The 18,022-nt window shown below is 42.7% G+C and overlaps 1 protein-coding gene across 1 annotated transcript in view; it reads left to right on the forward strand.

Annotated features, from left to right (window-relative positions):
• Positions 1 to 18,022, forward strand: part of STK24 (serine/threonine kinase 24) — a 62,630-nt gene that overhangs the window by 9,686 nt on the left and 34,922 nt on the right. Inside the window, exon 2 of the mRNA XM_044286868.1 lies at positions 13,068 to 13,298. Coding sequence (XP_044142803.1) covers positions 13,068 to 13,298 — 231 coding nt within the window. The remainder of the gene's footprint in view (positions 1 to 13,067; positions 13,299 to 18,022) is intronic.

An 18,022-nucleotide genomic window follows, 5' to 3' on the forward strand; every position in this document is an offset into this window, starting at 1 on the left:
AATATCCACATGACAGGTTCCCTTTAAGTTCTGCATCTAAAGTTCGGGTTCGAGTTATCGAAGAATCGCGTTATGGATTCCGCTACCACAGACCATAACGGAATTTAGAATCCATAACGCGATTCTTCGATAACCCGAACTTTAGATGCCAAACTTAAAACACAAGTTCGCTCAACTTGTAATCTTCATTGGAGTTTTATGGGAATAGCTATACACATGGCTGTTTCAGTATCTCACGCACAAACTACATTGGAGAGAGAAGCATGCAGGGACCACGTTTTCCCAATAAGTGGGAGTCCTGCAAGTTGAAAGGGCACCTATCAGACATTAACGACATATAATTTTGCTATGCCAAAAATGTCTCAGATGGTAATACCCCAAAGTTTTATTGTAGCCATTGGGCTTTGTTTATTCTGGAAATTTGGCATCCCATGTGTTATGCATCCCAGACCTAAATTGTTTCCCATGGATCGGAGCACCTTTGGAATTGTTTCCTACACAATCAACTCTCTGCCTTTTATGTTGTGCTTTTTAGCCTGCAGAAAATTTTCTCCACCCACTCTACACATTGAAAAGCTATGAACACACCAAACTCCATATATACGGGTCACTGAGCGGAAGATGAATAGAAATTCTGCCCCCGCTTTTCATGTTGAATAAAAGATGGAATGCACGGCACCTGGGTCATTCTAAAGAGCTCAGGGAAGACGGAGGACATTGTAGTGGGCAGTCCTGAATGCTGCTTGTGCGCTACCGTCGGATCGGGATAGTGCCGATATTCACGATAAAAATTTGCAATCAACTACTCAGGAGGAAGAGGGCGTGTTTAAGTCTGGAGGAAGCCGATTGGTTGGGGTGAGGCTGTGTGTTCCCGAGATGATCCTAAGTCATTCTGGGTAGTTAGGGAGGGCGGTCTTAACCTCAGTGTAAGGGCATCGGCGTCCGTCTTTAAAAGATTATCAGAAAGAAGTCTTGTGAGGAGCGGTTGCTATGGACGGACTCATATTAAAAAAGTGGTATGTGAACACAATAATTAGTGATTATGGATTATCACCATAGCAGCAACAACATATAGGAAAATTGAATTTTGAGTGAAAATATGAGTTATCCTTTAATTAAGGTGGACTTTTATGCGTGCTGGATACTTTCTTTTTTTCTTCAAAGGAGCATTGCCTGGCCTACAAGACTCCACGTCAGTTAGGCACTCTCCATTCTTAAGGACAAATAGATTCCAACATTGTGTGAACACTTTGGCGAAGGCCTTTTTCTGTTCCAGCATGAATGTGTCCTGGTGCACAAAGCAAGGACCATAAAAGCATGGTTGGGTGAATTTGGTGTGGAAGAACATGACAGGTCTGCATAGAGCCCTGACCTCAACCCCCTCATACACCTTTGGGATTAACGAGAACAGAGCGAGTGAGCTTGTCCCACTCATCCAACATCAGTGTCTGACCTCACAAATGCTCTTCAGGATGAATGGGCACAAATTCCCACTGACAAATTCCAAAACCTTGTAGAAGGCCTTCCCAGAATAGTGGAAGGTATTTTACCTGCAAAGATAGGACCAACTCCATAGTACTGCCTATGGATTTGGAATGGGATGTCATAAAAGCTCCTATAGGTGTAAAGCCTAGGTCTCCAATACTGTTCATATATTGTGCTGACCCTTTTGCCTCTCCTTTCATATGCTGGGAGAGACCTCTCCTCCTGGAAATGCCAGGGTCTGTAATCTTTTGAAACAAACAGGGATTTATCATCCTTAAATTCAATAAACAGTGGCACACTTATTCTTTTATAGTGCAATAGGACCAAAAAGGTGTATACACATCGATATCCCAACTCGACTCCAATTCAGACTATAAATGAAAAACGCGAATAGCTTTCTCTTTTATGTTTTTGTTTATTAAAGTTGCTCCTCATTGTTGTGCATTCATCAATGACTAACCGTCAAAAGCACATAAAGTAGTAAAAAGTCCATACTTAAAGGGGTTCTGTCACTAGGATTAACGATATGTAGATATTTATATGTGCCCATTAGTCTCCATGTAGTGTTTACAATGATACCTCTGTTTATGCTCTGTGTGCCTTATATTCTTATAAAAAGCGATCTTATTCATATGTAAATCGCCTCTGTCAGGAGCCCAAGGGGTTGTCCCACGATCTCCTGGAGCCCAGCCGCGCCCATCAATCCGGAGCCCAGCACCACCTACTACTTAATTTATTCACTGCACTATCCTGACGTCATGTAATCTCTGCTCTGTAGTCTCGCGCAGGCGCAGTGGACACTGTAGTCTGCGCCCGTGCGGACTACTGGCACCGGCTTCCACTTGTCCACTGCGCATGCGCCGGCTCCCTGCGCACCCCGATCGGACCAGAAAAGACTCTTTCTCTGCGCAAGTCGGTCCTAAGCGGAGGAATCTTCTGGCAGCAAGCTCTCCTTTGACAATTTTGACCGACTTGCGCAGAGAAAGAAAGACTTTTCCGGTCTGATCGGGGTGCGCAGGGAGCCGGCGCATGCGCAGTGGACAAGTGGAAGCCGGTGCCAGTAGTCCGCACGGGCGCAGACTAGTGTCCACTGCGCCTGCGCGAAACTACGGAGCAGAGATTACATGACGTCAGGATAGTGCAGTGAATAAATTAAGTAGTAGGCGGTGCTGGGCTCCGGATCGATGGGCGCGGCTGGGCTCCAGGAGATCGTGGGACAACCCCTTGGGCTCCTGACAGAGGCGATTTACATATGAATAAGATCGCTTTTTATAAGAATATAAGGCACACAGAGCATAAACGGAGGTATCATTGTAAACACTACATGGAGACTAATGGGCACATATAAATATCTACATATCGTTAATCCTAGTGACAGAACCCCTTTAACAAATAAATTCCTTTGTGCATGGGTCCTTGTAGAGGTTCAAGTAGTGCCAAGCAAGCATGTAGCTACATTTTGGGGTCCGCCCCCTTTGTCACATGGTAAGTATGAATCTTCTGTTTAGACAGGCAGGCTGTGGGCATTTGCTAAAAAATGATTATTCCTGGAGAACCCCTTTAAACTAGTTTGATATCCTACAAAAAGTGATTTTACTCATTATGAGAGATATGCATAGAGATTTTTCATATACCTCATAGGACAGTGATGGCTAACCTTCGGCACTCCAGCTGTGGTGAAAATACGACTCCCAGCATGCTCCATTGATTTCTATGGAGTTCTGAGAACAGCCAATCAAGTATGCATCTTGGGAGTTGAAGTTTTACCACAGATGGAGTGTCGGTGGTTAGCCATCACAGTCATAGGACAAGTCCTAAAACAGCTCTGATGCATAGCCTTCAGTGTCCAGCACCACCTGGATGCCTTAAAGGTTGTCCTGACCTTTCGTCAGGATAGGTCAGTGATAGGCAAACTGCGGCTCTCCAGCTGTTGCAAAACTACCGCTCCCACCATGCCCTGCTGTAGGCAGTCTTTGCATGCTGGAAGTTGTAGTTCTGCAACAGCTGGAGAGCCGCAGTTTGCCTATCACTGGGTCATCAATATCTGATCAGCTATTTGAAGAGGAGACAGTGCTCCATACAAGTGCTACTTCCTCTTCAGTACACTACATGTCGTGGAATGGTGGCATAGTGTAAGTACTTGTCATTACTTTGCACTTCCAGGACAGCGGGCAGTGTTATGAACAGGAAGCAGTGCTCGCATCGAGCCCCGCCTTCTCTTCAAACAGCTGACACTCGACACCCTGAGGATAGCTCATCAGCATATATTTAACAGGACAAACCCTTTGACTTGTAGAAAAAGGTAGGAGCATGCACTCAAATTGTTTCTAGGGGAGAATTTCATTTCTGACTAATGCACTATGTGACGACACATGACGTACATATAGATCCATTATACAGGGTGGTCCACGAAAAAGTAGCCCACCTCCCGCGATAGTTTGACAAGATGAACAAGCAAGTGGATTTTTATTTTTAATTACGCACAAGTCACAAAAGATGCTAAAAGTGGTCCCCGTTCACATCTATGCATTTTTAGGCACGTTGGATTATGTTGGCTGATACTGCTTGCACCTCTTCAGTAGTGATGCTGGGGTTAGTGTTTGTGATGTTCTCCTTGAGTTCATTCAGGGGATGTGGATTGTTAGCGGACACTTTGTTTTAAATTTCCCCATAGATAAAAATCACACGTGGACAAGACTGGGGAACGTGGTTGGCATAACCCCTTGCTCACAGTTTGCTCCTCTGTAAACAGTTCATGATTCGATGCCAGTGAGTTCTGTGAGGTGTGACATGTTGCATTTGTGACATTTTTTCTTCTGCAGCATTACTGTTGCTAACTGCAAGCTGCATCAGCCAACATAATCCGACATGACTAAAGGTGCATGGACGTGAACGGGGACCACTTTCAGCATAGTTTGCGACTTGTGGGTAATAAAAAATAAATAAAATCCACTTGCTTGTTCATTTTGTCATACTATAACTGGAGGCGTTCTACTTTTTCGTGGGCCACCCTGTATAAAGGCTTTTTCGCACAGCTTCTTTGTGGAGCTAGTTGGAAACTATTATTCATGCCAACAGTCTGTGTGCTAAAACATCACTTCTGACAAGGGTTGTTTCGGGTATCGAAATTTCGCTACCCAATCGATACTTTTATCTGGTATCGACCTCGATACCAGGATTTGCCTTTTTTCGATACTAGGCTTCGCTTTTGCGCAGTCTAGTATCGGAGAACATGGGGCTACGATCGGTTACCATGGCAGGACGCTACTGAAGCCCTCCATGGTAATCTCCCTGCTGCTGTGTGCACAGGGCAGCAGGGAGAGTGTGAGATCCTATTCACCCAAATAGAGATCTATTAGGGTGATTAGGACAAGGGATGGAAAGATCCCAGGTTCTAGTCCCTAAGGCCTCTTTCACACGGGCGTCACTGGTGAGGGCCGGATAGGATGCGGGTGCGTTGCCGGAAATTTTTTCCGCTAGAGTGCAATGTGTTTTAATGCGTTTTGCATGCGCGTGAGAAAAATCTGAATGTTTGGTACCCAGACCCGAACCCGGACTTCTTCACTGAAGTTCGGGTTTGGGTTCGGTATTCTGTAGATTTTATTATTTTCCCTTATAACATGCGTTCACGTCAAAAATTGCACCTGCGTGGAAAACTCGCCCCTGTAAAAAGGGCCTAAGGGGGGAAATAGTTATTAAATAAAAAGTTTTTAAAAAAAAAAGTAAAAAAAAAAAAAAAAAACACGCCAAAATATTATTTGTCGATAATTTAATCGGGAAAAAACACCAAAATTACAAAACAAAGAGGTTTATATGATTTTACTTGAAAAATTATGTTCAAAGGCCATATTACAACAAATTGTGGCTGACACTATTATGCGGGATTTGTGGATGGCACTGTTATGGGAGATCTGTGGATGGCGCTGGTTTGGGGAAAGATCTGCAGATGGCGCTGGTTTGGGGGGGGATCTGTGGATGGCGCTGGTTTGGGGGGGGATCTGTGGATGGCGCTGGTTTGGGGGGGGATCTGTGGATGGCGCTGGTTTGGGAGGGGATCTGTGGATGGCGCTGGTTTGGGAGGGGATCTGTGGATGGCGCTGGTTTGGGGAGGGGGGGGGGGAATCTGTGGATGGCACTGTTATGGGGAGGGAGGGGATCTGTGGATGGCACTGTTATGGGGAGGGGGGGATTTGTGGATGGCACTGTTATGGGGAGGGGGGATCGTACGTAACGTCACTCAGTCACGTGACGCACCTGCTCCACCCACTTTATGAATGAAGGAGGCGGAGCAGGCGCGTCACGTGAGTAAGTGACGTTACGCCGCCGTCCACTCTGCCTGTTACTGGAGCTTCATTGTAAGGTAAAATAAAGATGCGCTGATTTAAAGTAAACCGCCCGCATAGATAACTGGATTCGTCGACAACTAATCCCGTTATCGAATATTATCGATAAAGTCGATTAATCGTTGCAGCCCTACAAAAAATAGGATCGGATTGTTCTATTATGGGCCGAAACAACCCTACTTCTGACTAGTAGACATCTTATTTTACTGGAGGTTTTTATCTACTGATAATTAGCACTGTAATGGAAGCAGGGAAGCTGTCATGGGGTGTACATTAAATATCACATATGGACTGGGAGTGTAAAATGGGAATATATATGTTTGTGTGCAGTGCAAGTGCTTAGTGTGGCTTAGTTGACTCCACAGTGCTGCTGTACATCTGTGCGCTGGAGATGTGGAATAGCCTAGTTAACCTTACTATGGACCTTGCTCCTTTTAATTAAATACAACCTACAAAACTTGTGAGCTACAACATACCAAAGTAATAAAAAAATATGGGGATCTTTATTTGATGAATTACACATCAAAAATATCAATGCATAAAAATAAAAAAATGAGCCGCGGAAAAAGGCGTCATCACTGGTGAGAACATACATCCTCGGGAACATTAACAATAATCATAGCATCCATATGTGGCAGCAATATAAAGAAGGCAAAGACCAGAGTATAATTGTATAATGGCCGCCAAGGATAACACACAGATCACACTATAATTGAAAATCACAGTAACAAAACTCTGACACCTGCCTCAACAGCATGTAACCAGAATGAAGATAACACAGGTAGCCTCACCCATGATGCTCGAGACCAGGATGACGCTAGCCCCAACATACCTTCGGCTCGTGGTACGAAGGTATGCTGAAAGCCGTGTCGGGGCTGGCGTCATTCTGATTACAGGTATCTCAGGGTCTCTGCTAATGTGATGAACACCCAAAAACCATCCCAGCAAAATCCACACTTCAAAAACCAAATGAGCTCTATCATGTACTTAATTGTATGTCCCAATCTTAAAAAAATTCTGTTGGGAAAGACTAATCGCTATACCCCTAGGTGAATTCCTTGAAGGGTTTACTTCCAATATGGGATAACGTTTTGTGGTTTTACACTGTGTTGGTACCTCAGGAGCTCTGCAAATGTGACATGGCATCTGAAAACCATTCCAGCTAAACCTGCCCTCCAGAATGGCACCCCTCCCCTTCTGAGCCCTGCCGTGTGCCCATACAATTGTTTATGACCACGTATTGGCTGTTGCTTTATTCAGGGAAAATGCTACCACCAGTGAAAAATCTGGGGCTAAAGCAACATTTTATTGGAAAATTGTAATTTTTTTTTTTTTTTCACAGCCAGATGACTCAAAAAAATAATTTAACATGGTCTGGTGCTGGATCATGTGATAGACCATGTTAAATTATTTTTTTATCACATGATCCAGCACCATGGTGCTGGATCATGTGATGGACCATGTGACAGTGACATCACCACAGGTCCTTTTCCTCACAGATAAAGGCAGAAGAGAAGCCGGGCTGCGCTAACAAGTGGATTAAGGTGAGTTAAATTATTATTTTTTTTAACCCCTCCAGTCCGGACAAGAATAGGCATTTTCTATTAAGTGCCGGCGATGTGCGGTCCGCAAAATGCGGAACGCACATCGTCGATGTTAGCGGTTTTCCTTCAGGCAGGTTTATGATGGTTATACAATGAGACATCAGACCTCCAAGCCCAGACTGAACTTGGGTTATCAAATACCTCCTGGCCAGAAGCAAACCGGATATTCGTTGTACAGGGAAATATTAAGTGGTTGGAGGTCTGATGCCTCATTGTATAACCATCATAAACCTGCCTGAAGGAAAACCGCTAACTGTCGATGTCCATGTTTTGTGGATCCTCAAAACACACACGGACGTGTAAATGGGCCCTTATTTTTATTTCTTTTTTATCTTCTGTAAAAATGTTCTAGCCTTGTGTGCAAAACGGACAAGACAAGTATTGAGATCAGGCATCCTCAAACTGCGGCCCTCCAGCTGTTGTAAAACTACAACTCCCATAATGCCCTGCTGCAGGCTGTTTGGGCATGCTGGGAGCTGTAGTTTTGCAACAGCAGGAGGGCCGCAGTTTGAGGATGCCTGATTGAGATCAAAGGATCCGCATTCGATCCGCACCAAAACCACGACCTTGAGCATGAGCCCTAATTCGGTAGATTCCAGAACTCTCAGGGTCACACAGTATTATAAATCATTATAATGCTGTGCGATCCTGTTAGAGGAGCGGAGGCCCGAACGGGACCTCTCACTGATATGCTGCGAATTTCTCACATTGAACTTGCTTGTGTGTGTGTGTGGCCATATGAATGCTGGTCACACATCTGGGATTGATCTTGTGATTGAGGGTTGGGACCCCATTCTGCAGCCCCTGTGAACATTCACGCCCGGTTCTCTCCATTCATTTCCATGGGAGTCCCAAAAACAGTTGAACAAGCGTGCTTGACTGTTTTCAGTACTCCCATAGAAGTGAATGAAGGGAGTGTTCAGTGCAGCTGTGACCCTCATCTATAAGACATTTATGACCTATCCTGTTAATATAACGAATCTAAAACCACAACACTTCCTCCTTTCAATGAAAGCAGTGTAATCATGCCGAATTGTTGAATCAAGACTGCATCACTTTCATTGCTGTTTTATGTTTTTTGGTGTAACGTGGCTCGGAGACTGAAGCCCGATGCTGCAAGCACCCTACAAAAATGTATTTCCCTATTGGGACTGACACTGTGCTGTCATATTCTATTTTCATATATCCTGTGGATATTCCATAAATGCCTCAGATCAAAACTCCTGACATGTTCTCTTTAATACAAATTATGTTTGTATTGTTTTGACTGCATTAATGAGTTCGTAACACGGTTTTAATTGTGTGGGTACTTTTATCATTTAGATTTTTTTTTTCTCTTTTTATTGTGTTTTTGTCACAGAGAAATAGACTTATAGACTGTGCTTCACTAGCATACTGGCTGCATACAGAGGAAAGGAAAGGGGTTATCCAAAAAATAAAAAAATCCAACAAAAAAGAAACAATCCCACCTCTTTTTTCCTGCTGATCCTGTGCTGAGGCTCTGGCGGTCCTCACTTTTTTTCTCTTTACATGTGACCGATGCAGTCAGTTAATGGCTATCGCGGTCACATGGCATACTACTTGGGTCATGCCGCAGCACTGAGTGCTTTTGTTCCAGTGCCTGGCGGCCGCAGCGATTCCGTAAGGCAGCTGATATTGATGCCATAGTTTGGATATCGGCGCTTGGTTCCCAGTGCAATCCGTGCTTCCGGTGTGAAGTAGGCCTGGTGAGCGCCACCACCTCTTTTTGTTTCCACTTATCCTAAAGATACGTCCTCATTATTAAAGTCTTGTAAAACCCTTTTAACTGGTGTCGGAAGCTAATGACACAATTTATTTTGGCGTCTAGTGATGTGCAGGCAGCAAAAGTGTATTTGGATATTACACTTTGTACTGGTAAACTAAAGGCCCTTTTACATTGGCAAATCTGCCTGTAAATGAGCGCAGATCGCCCACTTATAAGTCGATATGGGCTTGTACTACATTTAAATCTGGAAAAGAAACAAGGGCGCCCCCTATTGCATTACCACCATTACCAAACAACTGCACATGAAGCAATGTGAACACTTACCAGATGGCAAATCCAGGCACAATTCTGGATTTTGCACAGTTGGTAAGCCCACCACAGGAGTAGTAGTCACAGTTCTCCCCCTCTGCCTGGCAATCCGGTCCCATCAATGGATAAAATAGAAATGTAAAAAAGGGAGCTCCAAAGTGCCGCCACCAAGTAAAAAATATTTCATTCAAAGCAATTAAAAAATATAAATTACAAATGACTTGCGTTTTGGTGGTGGAAGGATGTGGTTGTGCCTGAGGAAGGTGGCAGATCGCTACCTAAATACGAGTTGCCTGTAACTTTTAATAGTTTTAAATAGAATATTTTTTTACTTGGTAGCAGCGCTTTGAAGCTCCCTTTTTGCATTTTTATGCATTTTGTAATCGCTGTACTGTACGGGGGCAAAGAGTAGTCATTGATTTAATTGTTTACTATATTGCATGAAATACTTTTAATGGATATGAACCGCAAGGAGGAATAACTGTATAATTACTCTAAATGTACTAAAATAGAAAAGTGCATTGAAACCATATAGGCATACTCCCTATGTCTGTGTTTGAGCTAGATTTGCAGTTAGTGAGTCATACGGAAGTCAGAAGTAATTTCAGGAAGTAATTTTGTCATCACTAGTTAGAGAAGGCTGAGTACCAGAGCTTTAAGCGATAGTTATCATATTTTTTTTAACAAATAATACAAGAGGCTTTTAGCTGGTTATTTAACCCCATTGAAATTGCAGTACACATGGTCACAAAACTGAGCAGGAAGTGAAAATAGGTGCATTTCCCATTACCTTCGGGCCAATTTTTTTAATGATTGCATTTTACTCATTTTAGACTAAAAATATTTTTTCCAATTGCTCTTTATAAAAATGTTCAGCAATTTTTTTGATTCATGGGTTAAAAATAAAGTCGATTTGTAAGCTGTCATCTGACTGCTCATGTGTAGCTTTTTTTTCTCTGATCTCCTGACCTCAAACACTCATTACCGCTCAAATCTTTTCAAACTGATAAGAATATGGCTTAAAGGGGTTATCCAACCCCTGAAATGCCAACCCATACGCCAAAGCCCCTCACACAGATTGTACTTACCTCGCTCCCCGGCACCTGCGGCGCTTCTGAAGCCTGCGCAGCCTCCGTTGCATTTCCCCGTTGCAGGGATAAAAACATCTAGCTTCGGGGTGGGGGGGGGGTTTGCCAGCCAACACCAGGTAGTAACTGAGATGAGCCTCCCTAGCGTCATACGTGATGGTATGGAGGCTCGTCCCAGTCACCGCCTGCTATTTACTGAGCTCTCCCCCGATGCCGGATGTTTTAATCCGCACGACGGGGAGATGCAGCGGCGGTCGTGCAGACTTCAGAAGTGCCGAAGGTGCCAGGGAGCGAGTTAAGTACAATCTGTGTGAGGGTTCCGGGCATATGGGGGGAATTTCAGGGGTCAGATAACCCCTTTTAATAAGGGTTTATAAGTAAACGTTTTTAAGACCAATTCAGAAAAGAATTTTTAGCTCAAAATGAGTACAATGTCGTCTTAAAAAAGAAGCCCCCGAAAGTGTACATAGCCTTTGAAGGGGTTTCAATATAAAGACCACCCCCTTTTTTGTGCCCTATTAGGATATATGGATGTCATTAAAGGAAAGAGGGGGTCCTCCATTCAGGAAGCCCCTTTTATAAGCCAGAAAGGGGAGAGACTCTGTAGAAGAGCCTCCTGCCCTGGCAGATTTGAATTATGTATTGCATAATCTGAGCTAATCCCAGGGGTAGAGCACAGGGCATTAGCTCATCGTCCTAGGGGAAGCATTCTGAAAGGTTTTGTCTCTGAAACAACCCCTTGAAGAACCCGGAGTACAGAATTTTTATAATTCACTTCTTGAGCCAGCACTTTAGTGACTGCAGTGGTTCTTCCCCAAATAACATATTGTGATATTGTTCCATACAGAGGTCTCCTGGATCTTGACTCAGAGACTTCATTAACAAGGAGATTAAGTTACATATGCACACCGTACTGAAGGGCACTAGACCTACTGTACGTTTTCGAAAAACATCACCAGGGTGGATTTGATTTAAATCGAACCGATTTAAATCACTAGTCAGTAAGGCTTGATTTAAATCATAGTTTTTACATAAAGATTCATATTTGGACAATTTTTCTGTTGTACTTAGGAAGGAGAAAAATAATCATTACCTTAATAATAACAATTTAAATAGGATTTATTCAACTGAAACAATAACATTACAGCATGTTATTTGCTTAAACATCCATGTTTGTTGCAGTGTTTGCATTTTGCACACACGCCTGCCTTACCGATAGGTAAAGGAACTTCATTAAAATATTGCCAAACTGGGTCTCTTTTACGGCCTGCTGCCATTATAGTTTTTTTCCTCCAAGGAAAGAATGTGATAAACCTCAGGTCATACACCTAAAAAGATCAAAAGACTTGTCTGTCTGTGGCTGTGCAGTACTGTGCTCAGAAAATTTCACTTTCATTTTGTAGTACTCCTTGTCTGCTTGCCTTTTCCTCCTTACACTTAGTTTCACTTTCTTCTTGTGCAGATCTATTCCACTCCAAACAATCAGAAAAATATTGTTTATATTCTATTCACTGAACTTTAAACTTAGCAGTGAAGGGGTTTATTCTGAATTTATAGGTTTGTAGAAGTTAGGATTAAGATCTTTTTCTCAACTCTTTTCATGTTATAAATTCAGTTTTGAGAACTCAAAATTAAACCAAGCATCTGTGATAATATCTTGTAGGCAGAGAAACTACCCGGTAATCTTACAAAAACCTCTGGAAGAGCATGACATTGTGAATGGATTAATGGAATTTAACAAAAAATTAAACATGTACAGCCTTATTCTACATAATTAAAAAAGTAATCGTTATTTCATAATGAAATAACCTTTTGGATGGTAATATATTTTCCTCAAAAAGCATTTAAATAAAAAAAAAATGTATTTTATTTTTTAAATAATTGATTTGTATCCACCCTGAGCATCACCACTCCTGTCAATAGGCTGTATCTGGTATTGCAGCTGTGTCACATTAACTTGAATGGGACTGAGCTGCATTACCAGACACCTACAAAGAAACGAGTGATGTCATTTCTGGGGGAAAAAAGCGGACATGTTTCCCTAATCAGATACAACACTCTTCTATCAGCAGGATCTTCATGTGTCTCACCGCTAAGGGCTTTATTACACCAACAGATTATCTGACCAATTTCTGTCCTATCAGACCAATAGTTAGTGAGTATAACAAAAAATCTTTGTGTAAACGGCCATCTGACCAATGATTGGTCAGAAAATCTGCCAGATAATCTGTCTGTGTAACATCCCTAATTGCCTGGCCGCCCCTGTACTTGCTGCGGGGCACCTGTACTGTACATGTTATTTGAAATAAAATAAAAAAATGATGTGCATTAATCGGCCAATGTTCCCCGGAGAATTCTAGAATAAACTGAGGATACAGGTGACGGATAGGTCTGGATTACTTTATCTTCACAGCGCATTGGGTCAACCTCTCTCCATATATTCTTTTATGTGTATCTTTTCTTAATGCTGTTATCTCTTTCTTTTCCTTAGAATCTAAAAGCAGACCCTGAGGAATTGTTCAGAAAGCTAGAAAAGATTGGCAAAGGATCCTTTGGAGAAGTCTTTAAAGGGATTGACAATAGGACTCAGAAAGTAATAGCAATAAAAATTATAGATCTTGAAGAAGCAGAAGATGAAATAGAAGATATCCAACAAGAAATTACAGTGCTAAGCCAGTGCGATAGTCCATATGTGACAAAGTATTATGGGTCCTATCTCAAGGTAAGTAGTAGAACATCGCTAGTCCTGATTTAATGTAATTAGATTTCAGGATCTTGATACTAATTATTATATCTTTATTAAGAAAAGTTTCCAAATTCTTGACTCCTAAATAGAAATTGTTTCTCAAAGTCGTAGTATAGTTATAAATCTAGGGGTTAATTTATCAAATCTGCTACCCCAGTGGTGTTGCATTAAAAAGCCGCAAGTGATGCGCGCGTGCGAGATTTGGTAAAATTTTACCACATTTGTTGAGCTTTGCCACTTTTAGAAGTGAAGTGAAAAGTAGGTCAGGATTTCGGATTAAAACACCTTTTAAAAGTGGTTGTGCAGTTTGTTTGTATTGTTTACCTCAGGAGAGTTCATTAATATCTGATATGATCTGTGGGGTCCGACAGCCAATCAGCTGCTTGAACAGTAGGCGGCGCTCCAGGCGCTTCCTTTTCATTACACTGCTCATTGTCTTGGAAGTGCAAGTGTAATTACAAATACTCATTCCATTCATTTGAAAGGAGCAAGTACTTGTAATTACACTACTTCCATCGCTACAGGGAAAACGACACAGAGTGTAATGAAGAGCTTCAAACAGCTGATTGGCAGGGGACCCCCAGATCAGATATTGATGACCTATTCTGAGGATGGACAGCTTTAAGTTTCATTTATGATGTGCAACTCTTTAAAAAGTCTCATCTCCACGCCAGGCAACCCCCTGGTGAACTTTTACAGACCTAGAAGTACACCACATCACTTGCCCCAAATGAATTATTACTGTGCACACTTTCGAAAACTTGGCACAACCTCACAAAGCAGGTCAGTAAGTGTTGCCTCTGCAGTGTCAACCAGTTAAATAATTTTTTTTCAGTGAGCCTCCCGTAACCTTACAAAGCAAAGACAGTTACAACTCACACCAAAACCACCGTAAATGATAAACCACCACCCCCCCCGTAAAGGGGTTGTGCAGTAAAAAGATATTGATGAACTATCCTCAGGATGGGTCATTAATATCAGATCGGAGTGGGTCCGATTCAAAATGCCCCCCGCTGATCAGCTGCTTAAAGGGGTAGCGGAGCTCGTACAGCTTCTGCCTCACAATTAACTGCTCCATCACATTTGCAGCGGCCATGCAGCGTAACTGCAACTACTCATACCATTGGACGGAGCTCTTGTAATTATAGTGAGGCGCCTCTACAAACGAGATGATGCACAGGTATTTCTGAAAATGAAGCGGCTTTCACAAAAGTGCCGCTACCTCTCCAAAGAGCTGATCAACAGGGTTTCCGTTCGTCAAATCTGATATTGATGACCTATTGTGAGGCTACGTCTTTAGTATCTTCACACTGCACCCTTTTAACCTATTGACCAGTGTTGTAATAGTACAGTGCAGACAGAAGTCCTCTGAGGACGTGTGCCATATGGCACAATTGGCAGCAGGGCGCTGTTTAAAATACATAGCCACAGTACTGCTGAGGTCAGAGAAACTTCTAATCTCCATTTTTTTATAGGGACACTATAATTAGTTTTCTTTTTCGCTGCAGCATTTCTGTGCCATTGAAAATTGAAATAAGAAATATTGTCTATTTGTGGAAGTCAACACAAATGATAAGATCTTCTATATGGAAAGGGATTCAGTTTTCAGTTTGCCAATGTAAGGGGAAGAGGTTATCTGAAAATGAATCCTCATGATAATGGGAGTAATTTTGGGGTACAATCTTGACATTTCTATAGTTCTCTTGATAGTCTTAGGCTAAAGATGCCCACAGAATCATATCAGTGTGATGCTCTAATTGAGTCACTACTGGGGGGGGAGGTTCCATGCTCACAGTGGTGGTCTGACTGAGAAAGCGAGACTGTTCGCTATGTTAAAAGGTGAAACAAACAGGAAGCTAAAGAGCCAGCACAGGAAGTAGAATACATGGAGTGACTTCGAAAAATGTGTTCTAAAAATTTAAAGGGGTTTTCTGAGATTTTAATACTGATGACCTGTCCTCTAGCATAGATCATCAGTATCTGATCAGTGGGGGGTTGGACACCCAGGACTCCCGACGATAAGCTGTTTGAGAAGGCAGTGAGTGCCACGGCCTTCTCTCAGCTTTTCTTACGCCCGTGAAGTCACGTTCATTGGTCACATGGCCCAGGCGCAGCTCAGCCTCATAGAAGTGTATGGGATGCCGGCGACTTCAACTTGGCATGTAGTCAGATTGCGTTCTACCTTTGGCCATGAAAGGCTTGCACATTGCAATTATTATTGTTACTATAGTCTATGATCTGTCAGCTCTCCTGGCACCTAGTATATGCATGCCAAATGACAATGCTAGATCATTTTTTTTGTAGAACTCTGTTATTCCTCCTGGAAATGTATGAATAGCCCTTCCACTTTTCAATAGGGTATGTCCATACACTGACCCTGTCCAATTAGTGGGAATGTTAATACCCCATTGTCAATTTATTCATACATTTCCTAGAGAGATCAAAGGGGTATGGCGCTATGCAAAGCTCATAGAAAAGGAGTGCTGAATTCTTATTTAATGAGGATGTTTGCCAGTATTTATTATATGAGACTTGTCAGGAGAGCAGACAGGTTTGGTTGTCCTAGGTTCAACACTTGGGGTCCATTCACACGTCCGTAGTGTTTTTTCGGATCTACAAATTGCGGATCCGCAATACACCCGGCCGGCACCCCCATAGCACTGCCTAATGTCCACAATTGTGGACAAGAATAGGACATATTCTATTTTTTTTTCCGGAGCTGCGGAGTGAAGGAGCCAGAACCCAGCGGTAGGGAGCAGGTAAGTATGCTTCCCTCTACAGGTTTGGACACGGGCGGGGGGCTGGAAGAAAGGAAGATGACCACTATAAAACAATATCTGTAATGATAAATATAGCTAGTACATGCTAGAAATATTCTGTGTGCTAGACTAACATGTTTGTTTGAGATTTGTGTGGGTTTGTGTTTATTTTCTTCTTTAATTGCATTAGATGTGACAATCTTCACCAGGCTAAAGGCCATTTACACATGGCAATTATCCCTGCCATTCCAATGAATCAGAGTGCTGGTAACAATATCCTATGTACATGCACCAATGACGCACAGCATAAGTGTCATTAATCTTTGATTGCTCATACATGAACATATCATTCCAAAAATTGTTCTCTGTTAATGACTGTCCTCAAACATTTCATTTAGAACTGCATTACTAGTACGATTTAAATAGATTCTACTACAGTATGTATGATATTTGAAATGTTGAAAAAGCACTTGTAATGCTAGTAAGCAATCATAAATTAATGGTTTAAAAAAACTGAAACTTGTAAATGGGGATTTTGGCTGTAAATGTAATATTACTACTACCGATGATAGAAAATGAAAGAATAGAAAATAATTTTAAATATAAGTGAAAAAGCCAGAGGTAGGTAAGTATACAGGGCAGTGCAAGACATATTGCATATAGTAAATCACTGAAGAATTAAACCTACGGTACTTAAAACTTAACTTTTATATACGATATTCATTAAAATAAGTCCCACAAAATTTGATATATGTTGTAGATGACTGCAAATAGTTATCTAGCTGAGTTTTTTTAGGTTACATAACACGTTAAACATACGATGATGTTTATTATTACACTGAATTGTTTGTAACCACTCACCGTTTGATGTACAATATCTTCAGGTATCTGTAATAAGTCCAGGGTCTCGGGTCAAATAGATGCGATAAGTGGTTCCTTTGTCCAGGCTGTAGACTTGGGTTGTAGACTTGTCCACTGTAGGAAATGGTCCAAAGGTTAAGATGGGGGCAGGTAATATCCCTATAGTTCTATATAGCCCTACCTAAAAGCGGAGAGGTCTCCCGCTTAAATGCGGGAGAATCACCCCCTAGAAGAGCGACCCCACTTATCAGTGGCTGACCCTAGAATGAACTTGCCCTAAGTAGATAGCTCCCAATAAACAAATTCCCGACGTGTTTCCCCTGTCCAAAATATTATGGCAGATTCACCAGGGGATAGGCGGATGAAAGTGTAGCCTGATAGCTCAAAGCTGGATAACTTGCTGGTACTCTAAATGTTAATATGCAGTCCAGACTGCATATCAACATTTGGAGTACCAGCAAGTTACACTTTTTTATTTGTAGAAGTGCAGTGTAGGGGTGGGCGATATAGGCGATATAAATTTGTGCCACGATATGGATTTTGTGCATATCACCTATATCGCTGGACCGCGATATCACGGAGCGGCAGTGCCGATCGGAGTCCCAGCAGTGTAATGCTGGGGCTCCGATCGGTTACCATGGCAGCCAGGAGTCACGCTACTGAAGTCCTGGCTGCCATGATATGTCAGTGAGCAGCATTATACTCGCATGTGCCGTGGCCGCCAGGCTCTCCTTCTCATAGGTCTGTGCGTCGTATTGCTAATGCTATAGGCATTAGCAATGCGCCGCACAGACAGAAGAAGGAGCTCCTGGCGGCCACGGCGCACGTGAGTATAATGCTGCTCGCTGACATATCATGGCAGCCAGGACTTCAGTAGCGTGACTCCTGGCTGCCATGGTAACCGATCGGAGCCCCAGCATTACACTGCTGGGACTCCGATCGGAACTGCTGCTGCCACCAATGATGTGGGGGGGAGGGGGCCTGATGAATACTAAGGAAGGAAGGGGGGGGGGGGGCGCATTGCTGCTGCCACCAATGATGTGGGGGGGAGGGGGGGGGGGTTGAGTTACCAGAGGGGGC

The sequence above is a fragment of the Bufo gargarizans genome, chromosome 3 (genome assembly GCF_014858855.1).
Source record: "Bufo gargarizans isolate SCDJY-AF-19 chromosome 3, ASM1485885v1, whole genome shotgun sequence".
NCBI classification, from domain to species: Eukaryota; Metazoa; Chordata; class Amphibia; order Anura; family Bufonidae; genus Bufo; species Bufo gargarizans.